This window comes from Engraulis encrasicolus, chromosome 7, assembly GCF_034702125.1.
Source record: "Engraulis encrasicolus isolate BLACKSEA-1 chromosome 7, IST_EnEncr_1.0, whole genome shotgun sequence".
Lineage (NCBI taxonomy): Eukaryota > Metazoa > Chordata > Actinopteri > Clupeiformes > Engraulidae > Engraulis > Engraulis encrasicolus.
Genome location: NC_085863.1, coordinates 8,034,010 through 8,057,556, shown reverse-complemented (window position 1 = coordinate 8,057,556; position 23,547 = coordinate 8,034,010). Strand labels below are relative to the sequence as shown.

At 43.5% G+C, this 23,547-nt stretch overlaps 2 protein-coding genes across 2 annotated transcripts in view; one reads left to right on the top strand and one right to left on the bottom strand.

Annotated features, from left to right (window-relative positions):
• rb1 (retinoblastoma 1) overlaps positions 1-2,327 on the bottom strand; it is a 41,971-nt gene extending 39,644 nt beyond the window's left edge. Inside the window, exons 1-3 of the mRNA XM_063202758.1 lie at positions 2,005-2,327; positions 1,329-1,449; positions 1,115-1,218 (exon numbers count right to left, since the gene is read on the bottom strand). Of these exons, the coding sequence (XP_063058828.1) occupies positions 1,115-1,218; positions 1,329-1,449; positions 2,005-2,117 (338 nt within the window). The 5' untranslated portion in view covers positions 2,118-2,327. The remainder of the gene's footprint in view (positions 1-1,114; positions 1,219-1,328; positions 1,450-2,004) is intronic.
• A 718-nt stretch (positions 2,328-3,045) lies between these two features.
• On the top strand, positions 3,046-23,329 carry ccdc61 (coiled-coil domain containing 61). Its single transcript, XM_063202757.1, has 13 exons — positions 3,046-3,571; positions 4,998-5,153; positions 5,257-5,339; positions 6,075-6,235; positions 7,543-7,695; positions 8,189-8,396; positions 9,561-9,643; positions 12,400-12,626; positions 16,276-16,354; positions 16,677-16,886; positions 19,900-19,933; positions 20,171-20,243; positions 21,480-23,329. The coding sequence occupies exons 2-13, from the start codon at positions 5,006-5,008 to the stop codon at positions 21,569-21,571; spliced, it is 1,551 nt and encodes a 516-aa protein (XP_063058827.1). The 5' UTR covers positions 3,046-3,571; positions 4,998-5,005; the 3' UTR covers positions 21,572-23,329.
• Positions 23,330-23,547: the final 218 nt, after the last annotated feature.

Genomic DNA, 23,547 nt, shown 5'->3' with positions numbered 1-23,547 from the left:
TAGAACAAAAAAAAATCAGTCTTGTCAGTGTTCTGTACAATCTGTACATAATTGTTCAATGTTGACCGTGTTCACTGAGTAGAAACATATTTCTTGTGTGAAATGTTTATAATACTGTCAACACAGTTGATTCTGAGTTTATTTTCAGTGCAAAGGTGGGTTCAATCTATTCAGCAGCTTGCTACAGTTCCCTGACTGAATTAACCATTTGGCTGTGGCAACATTCTGCAAAATGCTTTCAAGATTCTTTGCTTCAGTTTGGTACATAGTATGCGTGTTGACCATACATCCAATCGGCCTCAATTTTCTACTGCCAAAGCAACACAGACGATCTCCCTCAAATCACACATGACTTGTGTCCCACAAGACAGTGTTCATCAAACCTTTGCTTCTACTGAATTAACAATGTTGTTGTGTTAATGCTTGTTGAATTTGGCCCAGGTGTAATGGAATGGAAGTTCAAAGCTCAGTCTTCAATGAATGCATGGTAAGGTAAACCTTTCTTCTCCAGATGAAAGCCAATCATTACAATTCATATTTATTGTTCCTATGCACAGCCAGGACCAGGTACTGGTGACACACAATTATAATAAATCCAACCAACAAAGTCGACAGTAGCGTCCAGTAAACATGCACTGGTCAACTTTGAATATCTGATTGTTAATTCTGGTGAATAATGTGTTTCCGTTCCACTAAGTTCACTGTATTTTTTTTATTTATTGACCTTACATTGAACCCCATGCATTGTCTCTCTCACCCCCAGCACTCTGCAGAAGATGTTGAACACAAGTTTACAAAAAGTACATCTCTACACCTGCCAAAGAACTTAAGCCATATTTTCTCTGTTTTACAGACACCAAGTAGCAGTGTGTGGTGCAGATGTATGGAAAGCAGAAGAAGCAGTAGAAGCTACTGTACCGATTATCATCAGCAGAACGTTATGGAGGGCATGTTTTTGTCAAACCACATTGTGATACTGAAACCTTGACATACAGAAGTCCAAAACATTCCCCTACTGGTTATGTCAATACAACACATATGGACACATACAACAAACTTGATAGCATGCAATGACTTGAGGTGACCGTGTGACCATGAGTATGGCAGCCCTTACTTGAGACCGGCAGCTTTCTGTGCATCAGTGAAGCCCAGGATTGAGACGTCCAGGTCTATCACCGCAACAAACAGACACGCTGCCCACTCTTTAGTGGTTGAATCCTGAGAATGATAACAAACAGCAGAAGTTAAAGCAATGCTACGGCGTCACCCTTGCTACAATGTCAACATGATTTAAAGAGACAGCTGGTGTTGGGGGTCACCACACATACGGGCAGTTTGTCAATCGAATCCGACACTTTCTTCCAAATGGACCAGGCATGGTTGCAGAGGGAGTTGGTCACTTGGAGTTTGTTGCAAAGCTCGACGAAGTCTCCGTCTTTATCTTTGTGTCTGAACCGGAAAAATGACATCAAAACAACTCGTCATATCATGGCAGCGTACAATGTGCTAGTCACAGTTTAAAAACACTGAACAGCTGAGGGCCTGGCTTCAGACGTGTACCAACGGCTGTAAAGAAACGTTAAAGTTCATCAAATGAAATTTTGAGATGATCTTTTAGTACAAGATAATCAAATGGATAACACCGACATATCGCCTACTATAATCGACCGTCCCAAGAATGTAGCACGCTAACAAGGCCTTCATATTCATGCGATACATAGTAACACACGCGTAATGTGCTGCCCGGTCAATGAAAACAAATGAAAATCGAGCACTTGATACGAAATTTCAGCATAACTGGTGCACGCTAAGCCTTAATCACTAACATCTATGTACATATCGAAACAGCCAGGGAAATGTGTGGTTACGGCCATCCGCAAGCCACAAAACTAAGATTTCAGGCTAACAAAGTTAGCATGAAAACAACCCGGTGATATTTTGACAGGGTGTTCACAATGTGATATAGTCCACTTTCTAATGCATATCAAGCAAAATAGTACTTACTTAGACGGGGATATCACGGAGTCATCTACATTAATTGGTGACTTTCCATTACTGTTATCCAAAGTGTTTTGTTTTATTTCCTTATTCTGTGGCGTCCGCTTTTTGGGAGGCATATCCGTGCGGTTTAAGTAAGATTAAATAGTTAGTTCCCAAATATGTGTTTAACACTTAACCATACTAATTATGTATTAGTAAGACCCGCTGTTTTTTAAATGTAACTATTAATCCACTTATTGTTTGGATAACAGTATTCTGTTCAAGGTAAAAGAAAAGGTCCAGTTAGAAGAACAGTGGAGTTCTGCAGATACAGCTGGTCTGGTCAAACCGCGGGAAAATAAGAACGACATATCCGTATTTGGCTCGTCACTTCCGCCGTGAAAATGCACACACGCAGGCTGAGGTTTATAGAGCTCTTCAGCGTTGACGTCAACTTGTATGCGGCGTTTGGACTACCGGTTCCATGGCGATTTTTTACATTGCAAAACGCCATAGAGATTCAGGTTTGGCAAAAATATAAGTTGCACGGCAACAACGAACATTAGCGTGTCCCCGCATCCCTTTCTCATTAGTGGAACGGATCGTATCATCATGTTGGTGTATTCACATGTTAAATCATGACGATTATAATTCAATATTGCTAACCCCTTTCTGATCATTAAAACTTCCGAACTACATACTTTCCTTTGGTTGCCATGGGTACAACCTTCCGCACGTACATGCCGTTAGATACAGGCGCCGCTTCTGTAGTCGCCAAAAGCTTCCGGGTTTAGCATATGGACGCAACATCGTATTTATGTCGAAGTTTGACACAAAATGATCAACCATGTCATACCTACAGCCTATTTTTAACACCCTCGACAGTTTGCGGGGGTTCGCTAAGCGCGTGCTTGCACTCGGAGCTTATTTGAAATTTACCCCTATTCATTCCCAATGGAGGCCGGAAGCCGATAGGAACCAGGACGTCCTTAAATGCTAACACGAAAGACTACAATCTACTACATGCTTCCGCTTCCGCTGAAGAACTCTATTTTGCTTCTGCTTGTAACTTCTGTTATTTATTTTTGTATCCCAAGTATTTGAAAAGGGCTAAGCTTTAAGATTTTGAACGCATTATAATTCCACGTTGCCTTTTTAAACTGCGCTCTGAGGACTACACATCTGACTCCTATAGGCCTATTTTAAATGCTGTCAGTGAAGTAATATCAGTTTTTTTTTTAAAGTGACATGAAGTCTCACAAGGAGCACACTGTTCACAGTGAAATTAAAAACGGTATACTAGTGCCGTGCAGTCAGAAAGTAGGGTAGACTAGCTCTGATGTAAATCCCTGTGGAAAAGGGACACAGTTGGCACTAGGCTGCTTGTCACAGATTGCTGTTCAGTTCGTTGTTTTTCTCGAAGGACATTTAAGCAGCTGCGTCCCTTGGCAACAAACCCCCGAGCTGCTACCACTGACTCCCGGTCAAATGCGGATTGCTCTCTCGACGTTCTCCACCGCTGTTTTTCTACACAGGACTAAACGGCTGAGCTGATCCTAAATCAGTTTAGGGGATTTTGCAGCACCTGCAGGTTAGTTTAAGTGGGCGTTGGCTAAGTGCATTGTTCAAGATTGACAGGGTGAACTTACAATTACGTTCACGCTAATGGGGTACCCCTTGACCAATGTTTGTACTTGCCATTCCTTGGGGGGCGGTAGTTTTAAAATTCTCCCGGCTATCGAACCGCTGTTTGCAGTCGTGACTATTGGTAACTAACCGTCAAAACCAGCTGCGGGAGACATGCATTTCTATTCCAAATTCCACATAATTAATTATATAGGAAAGGTTATCAAGATATATGAGCCATGATCTTACCTGAGTTATCAGCTCGACTAGCAAACACAGAACTAGCCTGGAATCGCAAAATTGTATGAGACTCTGAACAACGTTATCGTTTGATGCCATTCCGTTAGGATACGTTTATTTCGCATCATTGCACTTTGTTACTTCACACGACGACAAGGCAAGCTAAATTAAGGACTACCGGGGTGAGATGTATTTTGTTGAAGATGTTGAACTGTGTCATTAAATATGCTAACGTTAGCTTAAGATTTTGAGATTGGGCTGCCTTTTCCTTGGAACTAGCGTAGGTCAGCTAAGGTAGCTAGCTAACGTTAGCTGCCCTAAGTCATTGCAAATCATAATAATATTGTTGCTGTCATTTCTAGTAGACATAAAACATGCATTGATTGTCCTAAAGACTGTGCCTGCATACTAATGCAGATGTTGATGCCTGGTGTGACTGACACACTATATATATATATATATATATATATATATATATATATATATATATATATATATATATATATATATATATATATCATTTTAAAGGTATAGTCAGTAAACATTTTTAGGTTTGTTTATTCTTACACTCTTTCATGGTGTCATGTCAAAACAATATAGGCCTAGTCACGTTTACTTCCACCTCCCTAACTTTTGTAAACTCGGGACCACTCATGGTGTCATAAATGCATGCATTAGCGTTGCTTTCTTTATCAACTAATTTAGAATGGTCACTTTTATGAACATAGCTACTGTGATTTTTTCAGGCACTGATAAATGAGAGTTTATTTAAATTCATGGCAATCAAGTAAGCAGCCTATTGATCGGTTGTAGCACGTACCAGACGCTTTTATCCAGTCACTTAACGGTGTAGGAGCCCAACCACATTCTTCCTATGCGGGACTCGAAACCACAACCTTCTAATCAGGACCATTATTAAACCAGTGTGGTGCACCCGGACGCTATATCTCACTGGTCCTCCCTTGATGAAAAATGTTAGTACTGTAAAGCTTGTGTCGTGTGGTGCCCCCTCAAGGATCATATTATGACTGGTGCTGCTGGATGCTGCCTCTGGACCTTAGTAACCTAGTCACCTTACTGATAATCTCCTGAATCACAGTTGCCTAATGATTAATGGCTGTTTTTTGTTTCATTGTTACGTCTCTATTTAGGAATAGCCATGGAAGGGGGACTAGTTGTGCAGGAAGACATGAAGTTTCGTGGCGCGGAGGTCTCTGTGAAGATGGAGCTGGAGGAAAGTTTGCTGACTGTGGAGATTTCAGACGTGCTGACCGCTGATCAGTGGAGAGGAGAGTTTGATGCAGCCTGTGAGTAAAGTCCAGCATCTCTTCAAATGATTACAATACTCGTTCAGGAAGCTCGACTTTCTTTCATATTTGAGAGGTGGTTAACTCATTTTTTTACGGACAGATATTGAGGACCTCACACGCAAGACTGGCAACTTCAAACAGTTTCCCATCTTCTGCAGCATGTTGGAGTCTGCTGTCAGTAAGGTTGGTTGATGAGATGCACATGCCATGCATACAGGCTACTCATTACATCAGTCAATGTTTTGTTTTTCCTCTGTCCTCCAGCTTACAGTAGTTTGTCTTCAGTTTGAATTAGTATACTATACGGTAATCAGACATGCAGGCATTGTGGCACGATGTATAAACTAATACATCATTTGTTACTTAGGCCTACTAATTCAGTCACTATAGCTTTTTTGATCTACACAGACTAGGAAGAAAGCATTGATATCGTATTTAACAGAATATTAGTCTTGCTCTCGCAGGGTGTGCTGCCACGAGAATAAGGAAGTAGCTGAGACTACTAATCGCAGCACCTTTAGTCTGCGATGGTTAGCGTGCGTTTGCCGCGTAGTCAGGATTTCTTGGAGGCGCACGACAACGCTCACAGAGGCGCTGCATGGGGGGCGTGGTCGCACGCAGAGAGAAATTTGACGCACGCAGAGGCTATGCGTTGAAGGCATAACTTAGGCTTAACGTTACAACGCTAGCCTCATTTGGCACAATATAAATGAAAACCTTAAATACCTGAATGTGATGTTAAAAGTTCTCTTGCATAAACTCTGCTCATTGAAGTCTAAGTGCTTTTGTGGTTTTTGTTTTAAAGTGCTTACTCAACCCATACATTTGGTTTCAGCCATGCACATCCAGCAATTTCTCCTTTGATTTGGTGATGGCTTGTTTTTCATTCAAAGTTCTGATGCAATGGCTTTGTCTTAGAAAAGCGAGTCTGTTACACTGGACCTGTTGACCTACGCCGACCTGGAGCTGCTCCGGAACCGCAAGGCCGGCGTAGTGAGCCGCCCCCGCGGCCAGCAGCAGTCCTCCGGCCTCAGCGCCAAGCGCTACCTCATCCTCATCTACACCGTCGAGTTCGACAGGTCTGTATATCACAGCACAACTCATTCCGTATTTACACCATAGAATTATACACGTCTGTATGTCATACAAGGGTTCGACAGATCTATATCATGCCATACCTCATTCTATATTTACACTGTATAGTAGAGTTCGACAGGTCTGTTTATCACAGCACAACTCGTACTATATTTTCACCGTAGAGTTGTACAGGTTTGTGTATCTCACTATTAGGGATGTTAACCGGTAACCGGTTAACATTTTCTGCCACTGGTTAACCGGTTGTAATAATAATAATAATAATAATTATAATGATAATTTCCTCCCAAAAAGCCCCAAAAAACGATAATTTTGAGGTTTTAGTACGATAATTCAGCATTTTCCATCTGGCAACAGTGGCTGGACATGGCAGGTCCTGTCTGCGCAGCAAAAAAAAGGCTTATGTGAAAAATAAAATGTAAAAAAATCAGTGCTGTGCATATCAGGCACGCGAACGTTGTATAATTTAAGATTACCGGTTAACCGGTTAACCACCGGTTAATGAGTCTCAGTAGCCGGTTAAGAGTTTTTTCAATTTTCGCCATCCCTACTCACTATACCTCACCATAATCTACACAGTAGAATTTGACAGTTCTGTCACACCACCCGCCATTCTGTAGTTCATCTGCAGAGTTTCACCCCATTCCTCATTTCACAAGTGTGTATTATGCCATTTGAATTCAACATGTCAATGTGCATGTGATGGTTTGTCATGGAATACAGTCTCTCCATAAAATGTCCATTCAGTTGTACCCCTGACTTCTAGCATTCGGTAGTAGACATTCGCATAATAAGACTTGTGTGTAGACCGGCTTGGCAACTAAAGGCATGTTTAGCTTCGAGTACTGTATATTGTTTCCCATACTATGTTACTGATTGGGTGCTCCTGTTGTAGGGCTGTGTAATATGACGATATATATCGTTATCGTGATATAAAAGTGTATATCGTGACCTTTCTCCTATATCGTTTATATCGTGATAGTAATTGTATCAATTTGATACAACTGAATATCATTTAATTACATTTCATGTTGCCACTATACGCACTATAAGTTCATGTAACTGTAAAAATAATAAGAAAAAGATTTCAAAGAAAGGTTGTTTTGCGATATGAAAAAATAAAGATCAAATAAAGCGAATAACTGAAAATGTATGTAATTGTGCTATATCGTGATATATATCGTTATCGTGATATAAAGTAATCCATATCGTGATATAGTTTTTTTTCCCATATCGCCCAGCCCTATCCTGTTGTAAACGGTTGCTGAATGTAACTGAATGTTGTGTGCAGGATACACTACCCCTTGCCCCTGCCGTACATGGGGAAGCCAAACCCTGCTGCTCTACAGAAGGAGATCCGATCCCTGCGTGCTGAACTAAACGCACTTTATAACAGAGGAGACGCCAGACCATCAGACTATGAGACACGTCGACTACGAGCAGAGTATGTTTTGGCTATTTTTCATTCTCTGAAGCGTTTAAGATTTAGTCCCAATTCAATCCCATATTGAACACTAGCCAGAGCTTATTTTGTAGCAGACTTACAGGTGGAAGTAGTACATTTTGTCAAACGTTTTGGAATGTTGTCTTGACATTGGTGGGTCATTAAAAGTCCATCAGTTTATGCATTTTGTAAGAGAAAGAAATTGTCTCTCCAGCCATCCCCATTTCCATGTTTTCTTATATTGTCCCATCCACTGTCTTGCATGATACACATTAGTATATGAATTACTCAATGTTGTGTATAATTTGGGTGAACTTGTTCTTTATCATACTTTGCTGTTAATATCCCATTTCAAACTCTCTTGCTAAATTTGTTTTAGTGCATTTTACAGAATTGTAACAAAAAAAACCACTATTGCAACTCTCAATTGGCAACATGGACCACCCTTTGAGTGACAGTGCAGTGATATTCCCACCCCCTCTCCTCTCCTCAGGCTGGCATTGGTGAGGGAAGAGAAGGATGCATTGGCCAAAGCTCTGGAGCGGCTGCAGGTGGTGGGATCCTCCTCCACGCCTGGCGGTGGCGCCAGAGGCATGCGGGATGTGGTGCGCAACCTGGAGGAGCAGCTGCTGAGGGAGAGGGCCAAGAGCCAGCGCTCGGCCAGCAAGAGGGGACAGGAGCAGCGCGTCCTCGTCGATCAGGTCATCACCATCACCGTCGCTGTAGAACAAATAGTACTTGTGCCCGTCAGGAATGGGTGTGATGCAGGGCTTGACACTGGCACCTGCCAACCCGGCCAAATGGTGGTAAAACTTGGCTGTGGCTGGTAATACTTTCAGTGTCACTAGCCAATTTGACTGGCAGTTTATTCCTTGGTATAAAATATCCCTTATAGTTGCCTATATTCTGTTGTTTGCCCTTTGTCAATTGTTTGTATTTAAGTTCAAGAATAAGCTCAGTAACTCAGTTTGTATTTGCTTGATATACTTCCATGTAGAAAGCTATACACTCGTGTTGCTTTAGCACCTCATCTTTGAGGTTAGACGTACACCATCATGATGAAGAAAAATAAACAATATAAAATCTGTGGCTGGTGGAATACCTGAATGGCTAGTGACTCTGGAAAACCACTAGCCACAGTGGCCGGTGGGTGAACAAGTTTATGTCAAACCCTGGTGTGATGGTGTGGCAATCATTGGGGTTGTGGGTTGGTGGGGTCTCCCTCACGCCAACAAGCCTGGCTCTATGAAGTCCATCTCATTATCCAACCTCCCCTCCTCACCTTATGCTTGTGGCTGCGAAATATGAAACAAGACCTCTTTAGTGATAGACGTTTTATTTAATATCTCGCAAAAACACAGTTGGAGGTCATTTTCTCATGGATGTTAAATGGGGGAAAATCACCCCAGAAGTTGTTGTTGCAAGTCTAGTACACAAGGCAAGGACAGGAGGTTACTTAATGAGATGGACTCATGGTGTATTGGTCAAAGCATACATTTAGATGTCTGGGGAGGCCTGGGTTTCAAGTGAGGCACCAGGACTTTGGGGCTGCATTACATTGCACTATATTACATTGGGGCTGATAACGTTGTGCCTGCCCACACCGTTAACTTGTCTGTCAGAACAATTTTCGAAATCGTCTAAGTGATTCATCAACACCTAACAGCATGAATGCTGCTACTGACTTTGTGGGGGTCATAACTATACGATTCAAGTTTCCTTTTTTGTATTAGAAGACGAGACATTTCCACTTTTCCACTGCTCTGTGTAATAATCATTATATAACAGTATTTAATTGGGTTTTGATTTTATTGCTTCAAAAGCATGTGTCTAACATTCAGTATGTTTTGTGTGCATTCTCTTAGTTGGAGGAACTAAGGGCTTCAGAGCGATCACTCAGGATTCGAGTGAAAAGCCTGACAAACGAGTTGTGTCTTTTGCGCCGTGGGTAAGTACATCATGGACTCAAGAATGACTTTCTGTGTGTGTGTGTGTGTGTGTGTGTGTGTGTGCGCACGTGCATGTCTTTTAGTTTTGTTTATAGCAACTACAACTGGCAAAGTGTCCAGGGGTTCACTGTCAATTCTCTGTCTCATAGAGTATCCCCAGTTATGTTGCCGAAATTCAGGATTAAGTATGTTTTTTTTTTTTAATGATCATCCTTTTTTTACATTTCTTTTCCACTGTATGTGACATTGTTGTCATACAGGTCAATGATGTTTTTGGGCTCACAGATATCAGATGTTACAACCACAGCTAGCTAATGTCCACAAATTAATTGCTTAATGATTGGTAATTAATGTACTGCAATGAATATGCTTATTAGGTAATACACTAAAAACAAACAAAAAAACGTTTTGCATATACAATGGTGGTATTAGCTGCTGATGCACCATCCTGACGTGTGCTACTACCAAAATTCAGTGACCCACATATAGCGAAAAGGGGGACTTGTGTTGTGATTGGTGGACTTGGGCTGGTGCCTGGAGATCTGACAAGGGCCAGCTCACCAGGCAAAAAATATTTTTTTATGGCTTGTTTTGTGTAGTTTACTAGGCTCTGCTCCCCTCTCCTCAGCATTTTCAGATGTCCCGTGCAGAAGAGCAGGGCTCACTCCACTGCATTCTTTGTGACTTAAAGCGCATCGGAAAGGCCAGATTGCACTGTGTCGTAATCTGTCGTGTGCTCTCTGCCTAGTTGTCCCCTTTGGCAGTCATAGTCTGACATTTTGCAGTTGCATGCAAAGATCTCAGCATCCCTTGTTTATCCCAAGTGGTGGTTGCACTTCACTGTCTCTTAAATTGTGTAGTTGAAGGCTGACAATCCCTTTACTGGGCAGCCAGGTCTCTCTGAGAGCCACCTACAGTATATAGGCCATACGTGCTTGAAAAGTAAACCATCCGGTCGTTAATGTCCCCCTGGGCATTGAGCAGAAGGCCGTTAAAGGCGCTGACTGCTGCCCGGTGTTGACACTGCCGTTGGTTGTAAAGGGTGCTTAACCCAAACAGAGCCCGTCCCCGCCCGCTAACAAGCCAAGGTCGCCCAGGAGTCAGCATTTAACATCGCAGTGTTCCCAACCAGGAATGTTGTACGCTTCATAGAATGCTAGAGAGACATGGGCCATTTCTCAATGTTCTAGGGTGCGCTCTTCCAAGTGTATCAGCCTAATTGGTCACGCCATTAGTCAGTGATTGGATACTCCGCAGAGTTCCCCAAAAGAGTATCCAATCACTGGGCGTGACTAATTAGGCTGATACACTTGGAAGTGTGCACACTAGAACATTGAGAAATGCTCATGGTTTCCTCCAAGGTCATATTGACCTAGTATATCTCAGGCAGTTGGCAAAAGTGGAAAATCATTCGTGGAACCGCCCCTCTTGTGTATGGCTTTCCTCCAAAGTAAGACGTCTTGGTTCTTGGTTTGTGTGAGTGCAGTCTCTCAACAGGCTTCAACAAAGTCAATGTGGTAGCTGATGCTAAAGACGTCTGACAAGCACGAGAATAATAAACAAACTTTAAAGCGAAAACACAGCCATCTCAGCAGGTACAGCAAACGGCCTGTTTGCCTTTGGGACATGGCATCTGTTGTCTCTTTCACTAATTGGCTCCAACTGGGATCCAACACCAGGGTTGCCAGATGAGTCTGATGATTTCCAGCCCAAGAAATGCTCAAAACCCATCTAGAAGCACAAAATGCCGCCCAATTCTATTGATATCTATGCCAGAAATTGGGCGGATTTTTCTGCTAAATGCCATTTTTACCCGCACACGGCCATCCTAAGCAGGCCAATTGGGCGGGAAACAGCCCAATCTGGCAACACTGTCCAACACCCCTCTTCAGCTTTAGGTCAGGCCATACAGGGCTCGGAAAGCATGACTGTTGTTGGTTGGCTATCCTGCGTTACATGATTTAAATTCAGATAGCAAAACCTTTTCAGTTGTACAACAAAGGAGTAATTATTATTCCACATGCTTCTGTCTTACCTCGTGCATTGAGGAGCTGTGGACAAAAGGTCTTGAAACTGAAGAGAAAAAAGCCGGAGCAACACAAATGCTATTCTCTTCTTATTTGATCAGGTGCAGAACATTAGCAGTTGCAGTTGTACTTCTGGTTGTCTGAAATGAATAGTAGCGGTAGATCAGAGGTCAGGTCCATTATAATGACACGCCCATGTTTGGGGAAGGAGTATTATGTGACGACATAATATTGCAGGTAATTTGGACATGTATAATGCTGGGATGCAAGGGGTGTATGGCAAAACTTCACTGAAATATTTGTTCATTTATCTTAGCTCTGGACAAAAAAAACCCCACAACCTTGCCCTCAGGTGTAATTCTCAACAATTTTGGCTTCTTTTGGAAGAGATTACCAATGCCGAAGCAGTGCACAGATCTAGCCTGTGTGTTGGAGTATCATGGTTTTTTGTTATGTTTTTTTGCATGAAAAGTCAAGGACCCACCGCTAGTAATAAATGTCCTCTCTGTATTCATCTCAGTTAAAGAAAAAAAGGAATTCTGAGGGATTATGCAAAAATGATATGACCGTGAAAATGTCGAACTGAACATGTTAATTGACAAGTCCGTCTGGAATTTTGGAGGAGGCAAAATTGGACTGACCATAAAAATATCTCTGTGTTTAAAAAACAACAACCTGTATGTGTTAATTGACGAGTCTGTGTGCCGTGTCATGTTACCGTTTGACAGGAGGGTGACCCCCTTGTCGGGGTCACGGGGGGACGCGTCAGACATCGGCGGCCACCGCTCCTCGTCCAGGGAGCGCAACAGCGTGAGTCGCATCGTCATGAGGGCCCGCTCCGGCTCTCGGGAGAGGATGGATGACGGCAGGGGGCGCAGGTCGGAGGAGAGGGGCAGGAGGGCCGACTCCACAGGGCCGCGCTCCTACATCGCAAGGAACTCCCCCTCACCCTCAGGTCAGCCATGGCTGCATTTGCTGTGTTTTCATTACACATCATTTCATTTCATTTCATTTACAACATGTATCAGTGATCAGTAATGTGAATTAACCAAGGAATGTATCAGTAAATGAGTGTTGTCCAAAAGGGTGCAAGTGTGGTGCAAATCCCGGCCGTCGTTGCCGTGACCATACGGTCACCAAACGAATGTGCCTGTGGGATATGAGAGAGAGAGAGAGAGAGAGAGAGAGAGAACATGCTGATGGGAGGCCTTTTATAGGCCGCCCAATCAGCAGCCCTCTAAGAGGTTGTACGCCTTGTCAGACCAGCTCCACCTGCGGGTCGGAGGACCAAAGTGCCCCAAACACTAACCGGCAGAGCCGGGCATGACATCCCCCCCCTTAAAAACAGAGACCCGTGTTAACTGGGTCTCTGAAGCACCATCAAAAAATAGAAAACAAAAAACTACAGTAGCCCCAGTAGCTATATTCTAGTCCCACTGACGCACCTCCCCTCCACCCCAGACCAACCAGAACCCAAACCATCCCAAACACCCTCCTTCCCCTGAACCCATCTCTGCAAACCAGCAAATCCCGGTACCAAGGACAGCCACTTTTAAGGAAAACAGAAAAAGCTAAGGTTAGGAGTGAGCGAAGATGCCTAGACCTCCTGGTCCAGAGCCCGAGAGAGTGCATCGGCCATCACATTTTCCACCCCCCGGATGTGGCGGATGAGCAGGTGGAAAGGCTGCAAAAACAATGCCCAACGCAGCAGCCGCTGGTTGGTAGATCCTTTAAAGGACTGGAGAAATGTGAGGGGGTTGTGGTCAGAGTAGACCACAATTGGATGGAGACCCCCTCCCACATAGACTTCGAAGTGTTGCAATGCCCAAATCAATGCTAATGCTTCCTTTTCAATCACCGAATAATTAAATTGGTATTTGTTGAACTTTTTTGAAAAATAGCACACAGGCCTGGCTACATTACCATCATCAGCCTGCAGGAGGACCGCACCTGCTCCCACCTGGCTTGCATCCACCTGCAGCTGGAATGGCTGATCTAGTTTGGGTGCAGCCAGGACCGGAGCCGATGTTAACAAGAGCTTTGCGTTCTGAAAGGCCTGCTGACATTCCTCCGACCAAATGAATTTGGCGCCACCCTTCAACAAATTGGTCAGAGGAGATACAACAGTCGAAAAATTGCAACAAAAATTCCTATAATAGCCGATCATGCCGAGGAACCGCATAAGTTCTTTCTTCGTCGCCGGCGCAGGGAAATTATCAATAGCTGCCACCTTTGCGTTAACGGGGCGCACCATCCCCTGGCCGACTACTTTACCCAAATAGACAACGGTGGCACGCGCAAACTCGCATTTCGCTAAATTTACTGTGAGGTTTGCTGCCACCAACCTCTGGAAAAGCGCTCGAATGCGAGCCAGATGTTCGTCCCAACTGTCCGAATGACAAACGGCGTCGTCCAAATAAACCGCGCACCCCTGCAGCCCCCCAACGACCCTATTCATGAGCCGTTGGAAGGTTGCAGGGGCATTCCGCAAACCGAAGCTCATGCGAGTGTATGAGTACAACCCGGAGGACGTAATAAACGCAGAGATCTCCTGCGCTCTCTGTGTCAAAGGCACCTGATAGTAACCTTTAAGTAAATCAAATTTGCTAACATAACGAGCACTCCCAACCTGATCCACACAGTCCTCGATACGTGGCAATGGAAAAGAGTCTGGTCTAGTCACAGCATTTACTTTCCTATAATCTGTACAGAATCTATAGGTGTTATCTGACTTTTTCACCAGTAGACATGGCGATGCCCAACTGGAGTAAGATGGCTTGGCGAGACCATGATCAAGCAGATACTGTACACTGTCCTCCATACTCTTCTGTTTATCGGGAGCCACTCGATAAAATCTTTGTCGTATTGGGCGGGCACCCTGTGTGTCAATGTCATGTTCAATTAGTGTGGTACAGGTTGGAGTGTCGGAAAACAAAGGCAAAAACTCAAAAATCAAATCCGACAACTGTTTACGCTGTACCCCACTTAAATGACCCAGGAGACTATCTAGCTCCTTTAACTGCTGAGTATTATCCAAGCGCCCATGTAATACTGAATCGTCAGGTGCGCGCACTTCATCCGAAGCTGCCACCTCCGGCCAGTTGAGCGGTTCCCCAATTTAACTAACTGATAACAGGCCCCAACTGACTATCAGCAGTCCACAATTAGTAACTCAGCTCTACTCACCTTCCTACGCTCCAAAAGCCAGTAGAAGGAATACTTGTAGCCAAATACTAAATACAAAGAGCTCTACGCACCTTCCTACGCTGCCATAGCCAGTAGAAGGAATTACCAAAGCCTAAAGTTACTACCAAAGATCGGATGAGCCCCCATATGTCACAACCACTGGCTCGTTAGTGGCTGTAACATTAAGGGAGACCACACCGATTTGTACATTTTAACAAAAAGAGTCTTTATTTACAACATGTATCAGTGATCAGTAATGTGAATTAACCAAGGAATGTATCAGTAAATGAGTGTTGTCCAAAAGGGTGCAAGTGTGGTGCAAATCCCGGCCGTCGTTGCCGTGACCATACGGTCACCAAACGAATGTGCCTGTGGGATATGAGAGAGAGAGAGAGAGAGAGAGAGAGAGAACATGCTGATGGGAGGCCTTTTATAGGCCGCCCAATCAGCAGCCCTCTAAGAGGTTGTACGCCTTGTCAGACCAGCTCCACCTGCGGGTCGGAGGACTGAAGTGCCCCAAACACTAACCGGCAGAGCCGGGCATGACACTGGGGCCTACGAAGAAGCTGGTTCAGGAGTAAACCAGGTAGAGTGAAGAGGTAAATCATCTAATAGAAGAGCCTGGAGTCTTCATTTTCTTATGAGGACTCCAGGCTCTTCTATTACAGTTCTATTACTTAACTTAACCTGGTTTACTCCTGAACCAGCTTCTTAGTATAGGCCCCTTGTGCCCTGGAGGGGGGCTGGGCCAGGTATTGTGATGTCCCTGGGTCCTTTCCATTATCCTAACTCCCATCCCCATCCCTTGTGCTTGTGGCCTTGCGTGGACGTCGCAAGACGTCAATGGCGACAGCAGTTTCATTCAATATCTCAGAGAAGTGCAATTCAAAGGTCATTTTCTCATTTGCAGTCGAGATGTTGAATGGGGAAAAGAAATGGAATTTCAATGTCTGCCTGTCTGTCAGTCTATTTCTGTGTTCGCCCGCAGTGTTTTAGGTTGCCTGTGGATGGCACCAAACAAGCCAGCCAATTTGTTTTTTTCTGTGCTTCCTTCTGTCTATTGTTTTCTTTCTTGTTTTATTTATTTTATACATTTTTACTGTTTTTTTTTGACAGCTCTGTTAGCTTGAGTGTTCTTTGTGTTGGTTGAATCTTTGTATCTTAGTGACACACTATAAATGCAGTGTTGTATACGTGGGTCCTACATTTTTGTTTTAACCTGACTGCGCAAAACTACCTGCGCACAACTCAACCTCTGATTGTTGTAAACCGCTGTGGGTCAAAAAATAGGTTAACGTGGTTGGCTGCCAGTGTCTTGCCCTTCCTCACAACATTGTGTTTACAAACACGGTGAAGCCATGTATTGCTGAATGATATCTTGCGAATTATAATGTGCAATTTTCTCCTCCTGGTTGTAGGATCGAGGGCTCCCAGGTTTGACCCCACAGCGTATATCCAGGACCGCCAACGCCGGCAGAGAGAGGCCGACCTGAAGAAGTAAGAACTGTGCTAGTTTGGGGAGCATGTAGTTTGTTTGAAAGCTTGTTTTCTTAGGGCCGTCTCAATTTATTTAAACATAAATATAAAGATTGTGCATCTTTGATGCATCTTCATTATAAGTTTGTGCCAACGAGTGGTGATTAGATAATGCGTCACCAGAATGTATGGCGATATACTGTATTGCTGCACTTAACACTAGACAATTTTCAACAGTATTTGTGTGTATTCATGCAGCTGGTTTCGATGTAAACAAATGTAAAGGCCTTTACTGTATCACACTAAATTGACTGATGGTCTCTTGTTTTTCTTGTCTTGTCAGTCAAAGGAAGGTGCGGCGAGACATGCTGGCGTCGCCTTCCCTGGTGGAGCGGGGGCGTTCGCGCTCGCGGGAGCTGTGCCCACAGCTGGTGCGCACGGGCAGCGGCGGGGGGCGGGGCCGGAGCCTGTCCCTGGAGAGTCGGCGCAGCCAGCGGTCCTCCGGGAGCTCCGTCACAGAGCTGGACGAGCTGGCCAAGCCCCTGCCAACACGGTGAGTGCAGTGGTGCTGCTGCCGCCCGGGGAAGCCCACAGGGAGGAACAAAGGGGTCATTTGTCTCAGGCCCAGGCAGAGAGGGGCCCTAAAATTGGATTTTGATTAGAGTTTCTGTATTTGAATGGGGAGGGACTTTCAGATGACTTTGTCCTGGGGCCCACCAGAAGCTGTCAGCGGACCTGCTGATGCTAACTCGCAGTTTCCACTCACGAATCACAGTTATGCTGAGATGTCTTATCCTCCCGAGTCGTGGTTTTGCTCTGGAACATTCTTTTGCATGTTCACAGACAGCAGGAGTTGTAATGGCTAAATGGGCATTTTTCAGTGCTGAATACGCACGCTGTGGTTAAAATTAGCCACTTGGTGTTTTTCGGGCCGCAGTAGGGTGGGCATCAGGGGCCACAGAGGCAAGCAGCAGATGGGGAGTTGGAGCGGGGGAGTTGCCCCCGAGCAAGGCACCCTGAGTCGACCCCACTCTCTGGGGGACTGTCTCTGTGGTTGGGTCACCCTCAGGTGCTTTTGGGATCTGTGAAATGTAAAATGATGAAATTCTTCTAATCGTCCCTTTAATGAATAATTACTGCAATTATATTTCACGCAAACGACCTTGAGCTGTATATAGACCAGGGAGTTGACGTTTTAAAAAGTGACCCAAACAGAAGGATACACAGCAAGGGACGCTTGTTTTAACCAAATATGGGTCACTCTTGGCCAGACGCACGCGACCAATACGGAAATGGTTTGTTACGCATGCGTTGTCTCCCGAGCGAACATATGGTGTCTGTCATTTTGATGAATAACGCCTGCATACCTTTGTGAGAGAAGGGCAGGATGCTGTTACTGACTGTTACTGTGCTTTCTCTCACGGTCATGGCTTTTTTTGTCTTTTACTAAGTGCACTCGTACAAAAGGGAGAGTTGTCATTTATTTAAATTTGTTTTTTATAAGTATGAGGTAAAGGTTGGTGCATCTAGTTTTCAGAATATGTTTTGACTGTACTGCCTGGCTAATGCTGCTAAAAGATGAACCAAAAATAATGCAGACCATAACTGAACACGGACATTTAGACGTTTAGTTTGGACTAATGCCAAGCCAAATGAGAAGTTATAGACAATGCAATAAAAGAAGTCTTAAAGTGATGCTGTCCCATTTTTGGAAATAAGCTTATTTTACATCTCTCCTTCAGTGGCTGTAATGTTAGTGCCTGTGCTTAAAGATAAGACTGGTAAACTCAATAGTATCAGCAATTATCGCCCCATTGCATTAGCAAGTATATTGTCCAAAGTACTAGAGAGAATACTGTTAGGTAAGTTAGAAATGTATATTCTTACTTATGATAATCAGTTTGGGTTCAAAAGAAAACATGGAACTGACTTATGCATATTTGCTCTTAAAGAGATTGTATCTAAATATACTAGTCAGAACTCATCCATATTTTTATGCTTTATTGATGCGTCCAAAGCTTTTGATCGAATTAACCATGAAAAACTGTTTGTGAAATTGATTGATCGAGGTGTCCCTAAAGTCCTTGTGAGAATATTAGCCTTTTGGTATGCCCATCAATTATTTCATGTTAAATGGGACAATGTGGTGTCTGCTCCCTTTTCTGTTAGTAATGGAGTGCGACAAGGAGGGATTTTATCTCCTATTTTATTTAATGTCTATATGGATGAACTGTCAGATAAGTTAAATAGAGTACAAACTGGCTGCCTTGTTGGTAACACTGTTGTTAATCATCTTATGTATGCAGATGATCTGGTTCTGCTATGTCCTTATAGTGCTGGGATGCAGCAGATGCTGAAGGTGTGCTCTCAGTATGGCTCTGATTATGACATACAGTATAATGCTAAGAAGAGCAATATCATGATTGTTAGAAGTGCTGGGGATAGGAAATCAACTTTCCCTACCTTCTATCTGTCAGATAGTCCACTTGCTGTATGTGAAGAAATAAAGTATCTTGGACATGTCATATCTGATAACTGGACAGATGACAAAGATATTTATAGACAGTGCTGTAAAATGTATGCTCAAGCAAACATGCTTTTACGTAAGTTTTCTATGTGCTCTGATTCTGTGAAGTGTTCCCTGTTTACAACCTACATTACTCCATTGTACACTGCTCAATTATGGTCTTGCTTTAAGCAAACAAGTATGCATAGACTCAAGGTAGCATACAATGATGCAATGAGGCTGTTGCTTAGGGTCCCTAGGTGGCACAGTGCTAGTTAGCTGTTTGTGTCCAATAGAGTGCCAACCTTTGAGGCACTCTTAAGACAGCTGATGTCCAGTCTTATGTATCGCCTGGATAGGTCAGAGAATAGCATAATTCAGGCTCTAGTCAATCCCACCAAAAGTAGCTACAGATTTACCTCTAGGCTAAGGAGGCATTGGTGCAATAGTCTGTATATTTTTTAAATATGTCCTTCTTTTTTCTCTTTTCTTTTTTGTTCTTGATTTTCTTTTTTTTTTACTATTTATAATGTTTGTATTGAGTATTGAATACTGTATGGTGTGTGATATGGACATGTGTCTGCAATAAAGTTTATTATATATTATTTTGAGTTAAATAATAGGGTTTTACCGTTCTCCTGTACTTTCAACCGTTTTAGGGGTATGGCAGTGCAAATTTTACCTCCATGCTAGCAGTTAACATTGAGTCCTATGAGACCAGCTTGCGGCTAACTGGTCTCATAGGACTCAATGTTAACTGTTAGCTTGGAGGTAAAATTTGCACTGTCATAACTAGAAAACGGTGGAAAGTACAGGAGAATAGTAAAACCCTATTAGTTAACTGAAGGGGAGATGTAAAATTAGCTTATTTAAGTTTTATTTAACGCAAGGGAAGGTGTAAAATAAGCTTATTTAAAAAAAATTGGACAGTATCACTTTAAGGAAAGAAGGACCCTAATCTATGAGGTCTGATGCAGTTTGACGTAGTGTACGTACCAATGATTTATCATGTCGCTGTTTGTACGTTATGTGTATATTGACATTTTTCTGGTGTTTTCAGGGGGAGAAAGCCTATCTACAATGGCCCTACCACAGTAAGTAGAAACCAGTACTAATACAGTATTTGTTGTTGTCGAAATCTTAATTTTTAAACCCTTTTTTAACTTTGCATGCACTTTTAATAGGAAATAAGGATTGATAATCCCAGGGCTTTTGCCCAAGGAACCAATCCTTAGGTGGTTTAAGCCTGCTGGCACGTGTTGCTCAGTGAGCGTTGCTGAGAGTGCATTGATCTCTGCTAATGTGTTGGTAATGTTTATTTGCGTCCACAGACCCGAGGCAGACATCTGATCAAAAAGCCTGTATGTAGCACTCCCACCCGCAGAGCCAGGACCAACGACAGAGGTAAATCAGAGATATTCTATAGAGATATGCCAACATAATAGGTTTCTATGGGCACCTAACGCGACCAGGTTCCGGTCTGCCTAAAGGGGTGTGTCATAATGCTCCTACAATGAATAGAACAGTCCTTAGGTCTGCCTAGGTCTGCCTAAGGGGGGCCATAATAGAACCAGGAAACAATGGGCCAATGGAACCTCTCTCTCTCTACTCTCTCTGGGTAAATGCTCAGTGGCTGAACAAGTGCACACAGGGCCCCTGGCCAAACTACTGATAGGGCTCCCTGCACAGCCTGCCAAGGTCATGATAGAGCCCGCGCCAGCAATATGGGGGAGTAGTCAGGTCTAAGGAAGAAAAATCCGCATGCACAAACTGCGTCTTATTATTTATTTATATTACCACCATGTCCAAAAAGCAAACGCGTTTCGGCTATCAAGCCTTCATCAGTGCGTGGTGCGTGGTGGTAATATAAATAAATAATAAGACTCAGTTTATGAGTGCAGATTTTCTTCCTTAAGTTGATACATTTTATCTCGCACCCAAAGATTTCCGTTTAGTGCGAAGTTGAGCGCGTCCTTTGCCAAAACTTAGAGTAGTCAGGCCGCAACCTCCTAGTGACGCAACACCTTCATTGTTGCTTCTAGTCATGCCAGAAGCAAAACAAATGTCGTTTCTGAGCTCCGGAAAAATCTGGAACTCCTCCCACTTTGTCGGGAAGCAAGCAACCAGTAGCAAAGGAAGGGAGGCGGGTCAACCATGCCGTTTGGGAAATGCTAATTGTTATGCACTTGGTCAGACGAAGTCTCGAAGAGATTTGAAAGTCAATCAGAATCAGGCTAATTTGAGAGGGCCCTGGGCTCAGGGGCAAATGCTCCGCCCCTGACTGATACTGTTTACAAAAGTGAACTTTTGCCTTTTTCACTTAATCCACTTTGGACTGAGTAATAATGTGACGACTTCAAATTACATAACATTGCTTTTTCATTTTGTAGCTGTGAAATAAAATGCAAATGAATGTCTATCATAAGCAATGCCATGCAAATATTTCTTTTATCACTGCAGTGTGACTGTGTTATCAGTGTAACACAGCACAGCTGTTGACGTGTGTGTGTGTGTGTGTGTGTGTGTGTGTGTGTGTGTGTGTGTGTGTGTGTGTGTGTGTGTGTGTGTGTGTGTGTGTGTGTGTGTGTGTGTGTGTGTGTGTGTGTGTGTGTGTGTGTGTGTGTGTGTGTGTGTCAGCAGAGACGTCCATAGACGGAGCGGACCTGTCTGAGATAGACGCTCGTCTGCAGGCTCTGCAGGACTATATGCGGGAACTGGACACAGGCCACTAATGCAACTGCTGCCCTGCCCTCATGCCAGCACTCTCCTCTCGGCACACTGGACACTGCTGCCCTGATGCAAGCACTCTCCTCGCTCGCCTCTGACTGCAGCTGCATGCAGGGAGTATTCTGATTTCAAGCATAATATCGTCAGTGTCATCGGTTTTAAAGTGACACTGCATAATTTCTGGAATAAGCGTATTTTACACCTCCCCTTGAGTTAAATGATTGAAGCTTTCCTTGTTTCTCCTGTATTTCCCAGTCGTTCTTGGATTCTGGCAGCACAAATTATACCTCCACGCTAGCATAAGTAATTGAATCGTTTGTGACCCCTTACGATTGAATGATAATTGAAAGTTGGAACTAGAGGTACTATCACCAGATTGAGAGAATGTCTGGAAGAATAGGAGAATGGTCAAATTCAATTACTTAACTAAAGGGGCGGTTCAAAATGAGCTCATTTCCAGAAATGCTGAAGTATGCCTTTAAAAGAAGTTCTGGAATAGTCCGTTTCCATGTGTGGAAGAGTGCTGCTCTACCAGAATCCCCTCGGAACACAGCCACATTCAGAATGAATGAAGAATTTACATGGCTGGTGCACAAACCGAATACTGCCACCATTCCGTCTTGATATCGGAATATTCCCCGCATGTAACTGCAGTCATTGGTGAGGATGCCCCCCCTGTGCACCAAACTACTGTGTGAAGATGACTCAAAGGGACCATGGGTCCAACTCAATATCTAATCTCCTGTCCTCCCCTTTGACTCATGTGGCCTCGTGACGCGAGGCAAGACAAGACAAGACATCATTGGCGATAGAAGTTTTATTCAATATCTAGCAAAAGCACAATTCAAATATCGTTTTCTCATTTGCAATCAGGATGTTGAATGGGAAAAAGTCCCCCAAAAGTTGTGCCTAGGCTGACAGTGGGGGAACTTTGTTTCGGTCACGGATGTGGGCCGTCAGCGAAACACAGGGTCACAAGGAGAGGACGGGAAGTTAGATATTGCGTTGGACCCCAAGACACTTACTGTTAATACCTCTTGGTATATTTTTTACATGTATGTGTAACAGATGCCAACTAGCGGCTGTAAAACGTCATATCTGGTTGTCCTAAGATTCATATCTTGTTTTTTGTTGTTTTTACATGTCCTGAGAAGGGTTGTTGTACTGTGTACCTATTTTTTGTCCACATGAAGTTATCCCTGGAGCTGGACTCTTGCTTTACGATTAGGAAATGCACGTTAGGAACTATACCAAACATCTTCTAGTAGAGTAAGATAAATCAAGCCTGTACTTTTCCGGGATCCATTTTATGTCAGGTGAACGCCCCTTTAGGAGACTTTAGGTTGAGAATAAATGGAGTCCCCTTAGCGCTGTGGATGGCCATAGCGCGTATCTTATGCAAGCCGCCACCAAACGTCACAGAAAGAGAAGAAGGAGGGGACAATGCCCCCTTTGAGGACCAAACTTGAGCACACTAGGCGAGGTTTGATTGATCTTGCTGTACTAGAGGATTTTTGACTATACCACTGTTGCCATGGGCGGCCTTCAGAGTAAGGGACCGTGTTTCATTGCCCTCCCCGAAGCCTGACCTCAGGATTTGCCAACGAAGACAATCCATTCAAGCACACCAAGAACATGGATGGTCAAACCACCATGATCTGTTGTTTAACACTTTTTATCTTGTAAATACTTTATTGTATTTAACTGTTTCCGTTTTGCATTGTCTGTGAACTATTTTGAAAGATGACGTTTTATATAAATCATACTGTGTCTGAGTCTTCTTTTTGGGTCTGGCACTGAGGTAGACAACACACTATTAGAGTTACTGGTGTTGCTTCAACAGCCAAAGGGAGAGCACCTGAGTTGCACAGCAAAACCTCTGTGAACACGTGATGAAAATCCAGGAAATTCTCGTCTTACATATTTTTTATATTCTATTTTTACCATCCCTTTCCTCAACTTGTTTGCATTTGTTGTTTAT